Consider the following 11,982-nt stretch of genomic DNA (forward strand, 5'->3'; position numbering starts at 1 on the left):
AGAAAAAATCAAAGACCAGCAAGTTTAGAATAGTTCGACAAATAATTTATTTCTCTGGAATACAAAGTCAAAATTAGAAAATTTAAAAAGAACGTATAGTATTTTGAATTAAATTCCAAATAGTCATTTAAGTTCTATGACAAGTCCAAATGTATAGAGCATTCCGAATGAATTCCAGTAGCGTTCCGATGAATTTACAATGTTGAATATGCTGATGTACCATTTACTTGGAATAGTGTTGTTGTACTAACAGTCTATATGTATCACAATGATATAATCGAAAAATATCTCTAAATTAGTTCACAATAATCCCAAAAATGGTGATTTAGTCCGAAATTATTAAAGAGTACCTTGAGTTTCCAAAGAATACTTTAAAGAAATGTATCATCTAAAATATATGACAATAAATAAGACTGATTCTACTTCGAACGCTATATGGAATGAGTAATTATAATATAAACAACCTTAATATAAAAACCTAAGACCTAATAAGACGACCAGGATGAAGGTCAAGCATTAATTTCCAGGACATTCTAAGACATAAACAAAATCATTTATTATACTAACATTTTAATAACGGACACAGAAAACATCAGGTAGACCAGGAATTTCCAAGTGGAAAACCAATGCCCTGCACATATATCAAAATAACCATGTTTATCTGCAACTGATCTAAACTCATGAATAAAAATTAGCTACATAATATTATGATTACAAAAATAGACATCAGTCTGGTAAGCTCAAACTCCTACTCTCAAGGAGGGATAAAGGTCAACCAGACAATATAACAGACAATATAAATTAAATTAAATATACATAGCAATAAAGGTAAAGGAATGATAATGTTTGGTGTGATCCTGTATAAACAGTTTTAACTGTAGTCATAATGGAACAAGATGTAATCATATGTTTGTGAATCTTATTTTGTGTTAATAATACATTTCTGTATTTCCATTTATATGAAATGGTTTTCTTTCTGCCGTAATAACTTCTATGCTAAATAGAAATGTATCATATTCGTTAATGATAACCTGCTTTAAAGCTCATTGCTTGCCTTATTAATAGTCTGCAGTCAAAAAGAAGATGATGGTCGTTTTCTATTGGAAATTCACAAGAACATGAATGATTTGCTCGAAGATTATGTAAGATCATATTGAAATAAATCATTTTTCAGTTAACTGCATTTGTGTCATAACTAGCTGCATAGTCCAATCGCTTGCCTGTTGAAAAATGCTAAATAACTCAAAGCAGAAAGTTTGCTCTCGGTATTTTCTATTACTAGAAGTTTGGCATATATGCGAAATTACCAGGGGATTGTGGGAATGCATTCTACGAGTCGATACATGTTGATAATGCAATGTTTTGAACAATAATGTTGGACATTCAAAATGAATGATATTGTTCCAATTTCTCAGATTATTAGGCACTGTGTCAAGGTCCGAGTAAATCAGAGATATAGTCGAGATACTGTTTAATGGTAGAGCATCAGTGAAGATAGTAAATTGTGGCAGTCCAGAAACTATACTGGCCGTACCCAGCTATGATTTATTTTCAAACTTTCTCGGAGTTAGTACTGAAAAACCATATCTCAGACGCATATTCCAGGACAGAGCGAATGTAGGTCATATATGTTATATTCAGGTTACGTTTGATAATACATATTTAAACTTCCTCAGTCGTCCAAGTCGCATATATGCAGAATGAATTATATATTCAATATGATTGCTTCAGGCGCCATAGGATGATAAAATAATTCCTAAATGTAGATGATACGTAATAAAACGAATATTTGCAGCCAAAAATTAACTTTGAAAAGCCCCGGTAAAATATTGAACTAATCTGAATTTTTAAGTTAATTTGCCTTGTAAGCGATAGCACTGGCCTGTAAATTGGTCTAAGTATAGTTAACGTTTTCTCAATCACTGCTTTATTTAAAATCAACAAGGGCGCATAAAATTATTTTCTTTTTATCGAGAAGTTTTCAAAAAAAAAAAAATGTATTATTGTCCAATTGCATCTAAATTTTGCCTTGGAAATAATATCATGTTTATTAACCCCAAAAGGAGAGCCTTTGATTTGATATGCTTGTGGAAAGGTTTACTAATAGATAAGCAATAACATCCCTCTATTTGATTTGGATGGAGTGTCATATTTTTAATAAACTGGTACAATAAAGAAGTTGTTCCAATTTGATGGATACAGACTGCTACATAACATAACACATTTCATCGTGAAATTTGCTCGAAGGTTTAATGACTCGGTAATGTCTTAGTTCAAAACTACAGCAACACATGGTGCTTTGTTAGTGGGTCTTTTAACAGCTGGGCTACATTCATCAATTTTAATTAGAATGTCCAACTAGGAAATATCGATTCGTTAAAATATTCTGTTCTGTTTTTGTATCCTATGTGTATACAGTGCTCTAAATGTCATAACACTCATTCGAATAATTATTGAAACATTTGAGACCTTTTAAAAAGATATTCCAAAAATTCAAGTGGATTTTCTTTTCATAAATCATGCAAATGTTCGCCCGTTGAACACATAGTAAAGAAATTTATGGCAGAGAATTTATTTGTATTTTTGTCTTCTCGTTATGTAGTTATGTCTATTTACCTGAGTTTGAGATAGGTGTCATTAATTAAAGCAGTTTAATGTATCTTTTATTTTTTATCTACATTCACCATTGAACAAAGGAGTATTACCTTCAGTATGAACATTTCCTTTTCGAGTCTTAAAACGCAATCGTATTCAAAATATCAATTTTCCTTTTTCTAATAAAGAGCGTCAATCGTTTAGCTTTTTCATAGATTATGTTGTGGTTTGTGAATATAAAACACTAATAATAAACTAAGTTTCCAGTTCTGCAACATCTCTTTACATATCAGCAATTAATGTAGTCTTAAAATCAAGATTCAATGTGTGTTGTTGTGGTACTGTAAAATTCACGTAGTTCTGCCTATTATTTGCTGTACTTGAAGTTCGTACTGAAGAAAATATCAATCTCAGTGGTCAAGAATTATGCTGTTTCCTTATTATGAAACATCCCGAAATTGGTCCATTGGGTGATTTCCAAAACTGTAAATTGTGGTCAAGAATTGTACTCTCTTTCCTTGTTAAAAAACATCTGTACGTAGCCTTATCTGTATTTCATCTTATCTTCCATTTACTATGCGAATACCCGAACTCTTAAATTGGTCCATTGGGTGATTTCCAAAACTGTAAATTGTTCGGCAGAAGCTTGCTAAAGCACACCTTCAGTGATCACAAATCCGCTACATAATTTACATCGACTGAAATATAACTTTTTTCATTACAAGAGACAACCTCAAATTGATACTTAGGAATCCTCAAACATACAAGTTGACGGACGCCTGAATAACCATGACGTTTGTCATAGTAACTGATATATCAACTGAATTTATTTTTGATAAAGAAAATATTTTTAGAACAGGTTCATTTTGTTAGTATAGCAAACATTTCTTCTTACGTTGAACTAAGTAACAAAGCTGTTTAAGTGGTCCCATTTTAGGATCACGTGATTGTATCCCGGTATTCTCTAAAGTTGAGATAATAAAACTCAAGATTAAGCGCATTGCCCATCTGAAAGGTATTCCGTAACTTCAGTTATAAGAACAATATATTCATATCAATATCAGAAGATTGCTGACAATGGTTATGATGATAAAAAGGCTATTTTTGAATAGACTTTACGTAAAACGTCAGATCGGAGTTGGCGGTTTAAGAAAACCTTGAATTTTGTGCTCAAAATTTTTGAGCATATTGTTTCAGCCCTGTAGTCTCAGACTACTGAACCAATTTATATATTCTTGGAACACTGAACTAGTCCCTGTAAGTCTAGGAACTATTTTTGAGTTCTGAACCATCATTTTATCGTCAGAACATTTTAGAATACCGAACCAGTCGCTATAATTTGGTAACTGCTTAGCGTACTAAACTCAAAGCCTTAAAAGGAAAATGGGACATATTCGAAGCTTGAACTTGCGTTTTGGTTTTCATTTTCAAAGCGTTCTAAATTGCAGAACATAATCTGATACTCGAAAATTTCTTTGATCTGAACGATTAACCAGAATAATAAACTTCACTATAAAGGAGATGCACGAGTATACCAACTTTTACTTGAACGAGGTATACAAATAAATAAATGTAGAAAGTAATTAAAAATCAGTGAAGTTATTGCAAATTAAAGATTAAAGCTGTTTCCTGTATACGATAAAGAGAAGTAAAGAAAAACAAGGAACAAATCAAAGGGTGAATGAAATCATAATGTAATATATATATATATGATGTGTGTGTGTGTGTGTGTGTGTGTGTGTGTGTGTGTGTGTGTGTGTAAATGATTACCTTTCTTGACATCTGCAACCTAGGGACACGAATTTTCCATTCGTGTGTTTTTATTATAAATGTGAAACATTTCCAAATGTATTACAGAGAGTTACTCTTTTAACAGTAAAAATTGTAAACACATTTATTTAAAAAGCAATATCATTTTCTTCTTCTTTCAAATATACGTAATTCGGATTGTTTATATTTTTTAATTAGTGTTGAGAGTTTATACACCAATATCCCACACGAGGAAGGTATAATAGTCTGCAAGGAAGCATGGAATAATCACTCTGATTCATCTTTTCCAAAATCCTGTTTGATCAAACTTTTAACAATGGTTCTCAAGTTTAGCAATTTTGTATTCAAGAGTAAACACTTCCTACAAATAAATGGGACTGCAATGGACACTAAAATATCCTTTGTATGCCAATATTTTCACGGAAAGACTAGAGCAACAGTTTCTCTACGAAGCACCATATAGACCCTTAAGATGATGCAGAATGATTCACGACACAGAATCATAATGGATCGAAACAGGCGAAAATTTTTAATATATTTTTAATTCGCCAATAAATTTCACCCTACGATCATATTTATGTAGAAGACATGGAAAAAGTCCATTATCCTTTCGGATACTCAGTCTGTCCTTCTGGAGGAGAACATCAAAACTGACCTATACTTTAAACCTACTGACTATTACCAGTATCTACTCCGGATCAGCTGCCATCCCAGCACGTAATAAAAGATCTCCCTTCCGGTATTTGCGTTGAAACGAAACGCGCATGTTCTTATCCTCCGACGTTTGAAAAGTAACACCGAGAGCTCAAGGGGCACCTTAGAAAGAGAGGATACAAAATGAGCTATGTTGAGGAGGCTATTAATAAAACTAGACTCCCCGACAAAGGAACACTCCTGAAATATAAAAGAAAGAAAGCCAACAAACGTACTAACTTTTCACCCCGATTCTCCAAACTTACAATAGATCATACGTAAGCACTGGCACCACATCGAATCATCTGATTGTCTCAAGGGTATATTTTAAGACGTTCCTATGGTTGCATACTGTACACCTAAAATCTCAAGGATCATCAAGTTGGTGCCAGAGTAAGTTCAAAAAAAGCCACAGATTCTGGCACATAGCATTGCAAAAACAAGCGTTGCCTAATTTGCAAACATTTATCCGGGACCAAATCTATTATAGAAGTTCGACAACAGGAATTTACTACGCGATCATTCATATATATATATATATATATATATATATATATATATATATATATATATATATATATATATATATATATATACACATACATACATACATAGATGTCCTGAAATTAATGTGTAAATAAAATTCCTTTGTTTTATAATCAAAATTTTGTGTAAAAGTTTCATTCACGACATTTAAATCATATTCTGATATTTTAACGCTATCTCAATCCAAACGTATTATTACGATGTAAAATAAAAACGTTGTGGAATGTTCTGTCTCAAATAAAGGTCCTTGATTAGGTAAGCGATACAACAAAAAGACAGGTGAACATGCAAATACAAGAAAATCTAATTAGCCACGTGTCCTGCATTGACCCATTATGATTTTTGCTGGTGTTGATTAATTTAAATAGATAATGTTTATAATTTGTCATGAGAGGAACCTTATGGCCTGTTAACTTGTCATAGTCGAACTGATCCATTAGAAGGTAGATGAAATTGTCAGTTGACATATTACACTTCACATCTTTCTTATTCGCGGAGTCTGGGGTCTCCCACTAAATGCGGACAATCATATACTCGTCTGTGATCAGTACAAACCGGTTTAGACCAGTAACGCATGCATATTGAGAGGAAAAACAAATTTGTGAATTTAAAGGAAACCAGAAAAATTTCCAAGTGGATTAATTCGAGGTATGTTATATCCATGTAAAGTTCACTGTTGCTGTCATCTATCTACATTTAGCATTTGACACATTTGAATGCTGAAGTCATCTTGTCCGATAAATTGCTATGCAATTTGAGTTCCTTATACTGGACTACTTATTGACATATATTTCGAGGTATCTAACGATCATAGGAATTTATTTATTTTACCCTATACAAAACGACGAAAATTCATATTGATATTTACTTTGGAAAAACGCCACATCACCAATATACTCGAGAAGTGAGTAGTTGTTTGAAAGATGAATATGCTAATAAAACAATGAGATTACAAATTTATATTCATGGACGATTATTTATGTAAACTCCTTTTGATTATAACCGGTGAACGTTATGCAAAGTCAAGGGTTACATAATTCCAAATTTACCTCGAACATGGCCCAGTTTAACTGCATTTAAAACGAAGCTGTCGAGCACCATCATTTCGAATATAATGTGTAGACGTGCATATCTAATTCGCCGTGCTAACAACATTTGATTCCACTTTTAAATATGTGAAATACAGATGTCTGTTGAAGTGGCAAAAATGATTTGCAATGTACATGTATTCAAAATGATGAATTATTATAATAAATCGACATGCTGCAGTTAACGAAAGAGTTTACGAGATATGTTTCACGTATTGATTTACCGGCATATTAGAATATTGGATAGGGCCAAAAAATTAGAGATTTATTTCTTAGCATACTTCATAACTTTCATCATTCCAGAATGGTCTGGTCGTTCTCACTCCCTGTGATCATAATCAGCCTGTTGCCATATGTCAGAGCAACAGTGGAGCAAACAGATGTCCCTGCTGAACTCACATGGAATTTTAATGTAGCACAGAAAAAGACCTCTAGGTCGAACACACCGTCAAATGCCATTCAGTCGTGGTGTACAAACGTATATAAATGGCAGTATGATAGCATTGTTCATGGTGGTAGAAACGCTTCTACTGGGACAAGAGAACTCGTAAATTATCTTTCTGATCAAGTGCTGCAATCTGTCCATCATACTGGCCATGTGAAGCGCCAAGTGGTTTCTAGTGGACCAAAGAGAAGGCGAAAGGAGATCCGAATGTTGACTGAGAGAGAACTTGATCTTTACTTTCGTGCAGTCAGGGCAGCGAAAGCGAACACGGTAACAACAAGAACTAAAATAGCAGCAACATTAACATCAACAACCACAATAATACTAATAATAATAACAACAGCAATAATAATAATAATAATAATAATAATAATAATAATAATACTTATGGTGACGATAATGATTCAAACTGAATTACTAATGCAGTTATATCTATTTCTATCTCTACCGCCGTTTATAAATAATACGATTACGTCTACTGCTGCTGCGTCTACAATAACAGCTGATACCACTAATAATAATGATATTAATAGTAATGGTCAGAATAGGACGACGACGATGACGACAAAAGAAAAAGAATTCATAGATAACTGGGCTTGTGTTATAGACATCTCTAGAGTGTACTTTTCATGAACATTTTAATATATCAGAAACGAAATTTTGTATATAAAAAATACAACCTAAAGCTATATTCTATCTAATTCTTCACATTTTGTTGACATTGTTTCCTTCCAGACCACAGTTCCAAACGTTTACGAGGCACTGGCAGAATTTCATACCGGTATTACATCCATCTCAGCTCACGGAGGATGCAACTTTTTCGGCTGGCACAGAGTATATCTATTGATGTAATTATTTTAAATATTTGAGTCAACTGTTGAATATTTAATACAATTTAGTTTGATATAATTTATTTTCCTAATCATATTTTTTAAAATTATGTTGATTCAAATTGATTTCATTTGACATTTTGTAATATAACGTTTCGGTAATTCTATTTACTTTTTTAAAAATTTACCATTATTCTTTACCTATGTACATGAATCGTTTACACCTAGGTACCATTTAATCATACAATGAAATATAAGTTCCTGCCACACCAAAATATTTGTTTTCAGTAACTTTACCAGATTAAAGTGCATGTTTCTTTCTTCTTTCTTTCTTGATTTCTATTTATTGCTTCATTTTATATATTTATTAGGTATGAAAATATGCTAAGAGCTCAGGGCACCGAGTTCGCAGAAGTGACAATCCCTTATTGGGACTCACGCCTGGAGGCAAGGATGGACCAACCAACCAGCACCGTTTTATTTACTGACCGTTTCTTGGGAACAGGATCAGGCGAAGCGTCCGGCGGAATTCTGAGAAGTGGGTGGCACACTTCTGCTGGTCCGCTCGTGAGGAATATTGGAACTGATGGTCCACCTATGACCGATGAAGCAATTGTGAACGTGACAAGGATGACCAGGATGAGCGAAATCTGCGGTGCCGACTCAGCTATCGAGAGTGATTTGGAGTTCCATCACAATGGAATCCACAGATGGGTCGACGGTCACATGGCCATGTTACAGACGTCTGCATTAGACCCGGCTTTCTGGAGTCACCACACGTTTATTGACTTTGTCTGGGAGGCATTCCGAATGAATTCTCAGAGAAATGGAGTGAATGTTGAGACGGACTATCCCGCGAATCCAACTACTATGGGGGCCGCAGAGCTGCACGCACCTGACGCGGCTCTTGGATTTGCTGAGTTGACAGTGATAGATGGAATGAGTAACACATTCACATCGCAGATTTACGAGTATGAACCTCCACCAACCTGCAGCGTACAGAACTTAGACTGTGGGTCTAAATATCTCAAATGCGTTATTTTCAGAAATAATGCTCACTGCGTCTCCAGAACGCTGGCCGAAGTAATCGAGTGGGAAAACAATCAACGCACGAGTACCACAGTAGCTCCTACATCTCCCAAACCAACAATCCCACCACCAACTGCGTGTCCAACATCGCCCACACCTCATCCTTATAACGAATACGACAAGCCCTATCAAAACCACTACTGTCTGAATGGAAAGAGTGACATCCGTCAGTGGGTCTACATTCCAGTGAGGGTCATCTACCGAAGACCTCCGGAGTACAAAAGTTACGGTTCGTACCCTGCCTACAATGGCAAGTTCAGCAAACTCTACGATATCTATGCCCCAAACGTTTACAGCAACGTGTATCAGCACTTAAAGAATGGACATCCCGCTAAATATGAGAAATGTGCAGAGGGCGACAAGAGGATCTCGTCCGTCTACATCAAATCTGTCGGTCTTAATTACGACGGAATATATAAGGAGTACGCCATCGTTGATCGTCGTATAGCTATTACAGTATCCACCGCTTACATTGCAGTGAAGAATCCAGCCATGGAAAGCACGTTAGCCCTTCTTCAAGCTACCGACCCGTGCGGTAGAGTGTGTAGACCTGCCTGTAAAGTACCAAATTCTAATATATACCGCCCCTGCAGTGGAGCTATCCGACTTACATCTGCCCTCCCGAGACATTACGGTTCAGACTTCGGAAATGCAGTGATGGACGTCTGGGATTTCACCACTGATAAGACGTGTCCCCAAGTCAAACATGAAAACATCTTAATCGCCTTCTACTGCGACTTCCAGACAGACTGGTTCTGGCCAACCCAACAGCCGCCGGTCAATCGTCATCTTCCACCAGGACGTAGAAGTCGCAAACCTGTAAGGGGACCTAGACTAGCAAAAAAAAGACAACCTCACGTAGTAGCCGTGCCTGGCAGGTAAATGCTTCAGCATCGAAGAGAAGGAATCTTAAAAAGGAATCCGAAAATTATCTCAATAACAGTTTAATATCATTATTTTAAAGAGTTCTACAAAATGGAAACCCAATGAATATTAATTTTGACTAAGCTGCTGATGATTCTTATCTGAAACTGAAAATATATTGGATGATACGATAACTCTCCGATTCAAGTCAGCAATGGAAACAGAACTATTGGAACTCATTGATTTAATTTCTCTATTATCATTTGAATATTCTTTAATATTCCTACATTCTCCTTCTAATACTATATATACTATATATGATTCAGGTAACTATCACAATTAGTGGATTAAAAATAGTATACGTGCAAAACGTGTAAGTGGAGATGACCCCTGTAACTATGATGTATATTTCTAATTAATGCACTAAGCTAGGTTTTCTAAAAAACATTAAGCAAATTAATTTCCTCCTGGTTGGACGAAATTAATTTAATTGATGAGGTAAAATCATGTTTCCTTACAAAATATTTATCCAGAAGTAAGGAATGTTCTTGTTTCCTTTTTGTTGATTTCAAGAAGGTGTTCGAGGAATTTGATCACGGTAAACTGTGGGTCACACCTATCCGTGAGGGTCTCTATGGTAAGTCAATAAACATTTTAAGAGAAATGTATGTATTGTTGAAGAATGTACATGCTATTTTGCTGGGACAAGACAAGGGCGTTGAATTAGTCTGATTATATTAGTTTATAAATGGCATGATCGTGGAGCGAAGAAACAAATGTGCTGGAGTCATCACATTATTGACTGAAAAACTCTTTGCTCTACTGTACGCAGATGATAGGGAAATTATTTAGATTCAGATGGTATTTTTTAGAATACTGACTTAAACGTATGAGATTATCGATTATATCCACATCGGTGCTATATTATGCAGCAAAAGTTGGAAAAAGTTGATAGAGTCGCATAGTAATCAGAACAAAAGATATTCCCTTTTTAGATACGGCTTTGAGTAGGAATATATATCATAGGATGTTCACTATGAAAAAGTATTTAGTTCGGAATTAGATAGAGGATCAAAGACAATTCATTTCAAATTTGGTCGTAGCATATTACTAATTCCTCAAACGTTTTTTTTAGTATGGTCAATAAAAGAGTATGGTCAATACAATAGCATGGTAAATAAAATTACTTCTACAATGTGCGAAATACCTCTCATGCAAGACACTTTTTCTAAGTGTAGCTAACGTTTTCCAATCATAAACCAATTGCTACATCATGAAGGAGGGAAAATTGATTGAGCATTCAGGTTTTGCAACCTGTGCAGGAGAAGAAATATCTATATTACAAGAGACGAATTTTGTTTTGCTTGTGTTTGTACAAGCAATGACTATATTAGAGGCAATATGCAAACAACGTATATCATGAACAAGCAAGCATTGACAAATTTGTTTTGCTTTTGTCAAGTAATGATGTAGTGACACTATCTAATTTATCAACTTATTTGGAGATATGTCTATAAGTACATCAAAACATTCAACTCGTTTCTTTTCAAGCAAATGTTGCGTTCAGATTTTGTATCATAAAAAGTGTATTATGTGTCAAATGACTAAATTATTGAAATAAATTGATTGATGTTACTGTTATTATTATTATTATTATTATTATTATTAAAGTTCTGGGTACATTCATACCGTTCTTGAAGACCAATGATAAAATAATGTAAGTTGTGTCCCTCATTTATCCTAGAAATAAGTTAGATGTATTTTAGTGCCTTGTAATTATCAAAGAACGCACGATTGCCATCCAACCCAATTACTATGTAAGACCAAATCAGAATAAGAAATGTATTCAGTTCTTATTTCATTTTGTATATGACCCAGATCTTGTCAAAACAATGGCACACACTCTGTATGTCGCCCGTAAAATCGTCCAAAAGTTGAAAGTGAACATTGTTTCGATTCGTGAGTAAATGTCAAGATGTTCCTTTTATGATATTGCGTAAACAATAATAAGAAAAGTCCTCAAATTTGAATATAATTGCATTTGATCTTCTCTCCACTGACA

General features: G+C 34.5%; 1 protein-coding gene across 1 annotated transcript; it reads left to right on the top strand.

Annotated features, from left to right (window-relative positions):
- The first annotated feature begins 6,996 nt into the window (after nucleotides 1-6,996).
- On the top strand, nucleotides 6,997-9,938 carry LOC149782655 (uncharacterized). The gene is made up of 3 exons (XM_089935161.1): nucleotides 6,997-7,407; nucleotides 7,873-7,985; nucleotides 8,339-9,938. Exons 1-3 carry the CDS (start codon nucleotides 6,997-6,999, stop codon nucleotides 9,936-9,938), a joined length of 2,124 nt encoding a protein of 707 aa, XP_089791287.1.
- Nucleotides 9,939-11,982: the final 2,044 nt, after the last annotated feature.

The sequence above is a fragment of the Sinohyriopsis cumingii genome, chromosome 15, assembly GCF_028554795.1.
Source record: "Sinohyriopsis cumingii isolate HCF-2022 chromosome 15, ASM2855479v2, whole genome shotgun sequence".
In the NCBI taxonomy this organism is placed as follows: Eukaryota; Metazoa; Mollusca; class Bivalvia; order Unionida; family Unionidae; genus Sinohyriopsis; species Sinohyriopsis cumingii.

Bases quoted from the DNA above. Each gene is read 5' to 3' on its own strand.
- LOC149782655 (XM_089935161.1), top strand. From the start codon at position 6,997: ATGGTCTGGTCGTTCTCACTCCCTGTGATCATAATCAGCCTGTTGCCA. The intron at 7,408-7,872 runs GTAACAACAAGA...GTTTCCTTCCAG, and splicing joins GGGCAGCGAAAGCGAACACG to ACCACAGTTCCAAACGTTTA. The intron at 7,986-8,338 runs GTAATTATTTTA...TATATTTATTAG, and splicing joins CACAGAGTATATCTATTGAT to GTATGAAAATATGCTAAGAG.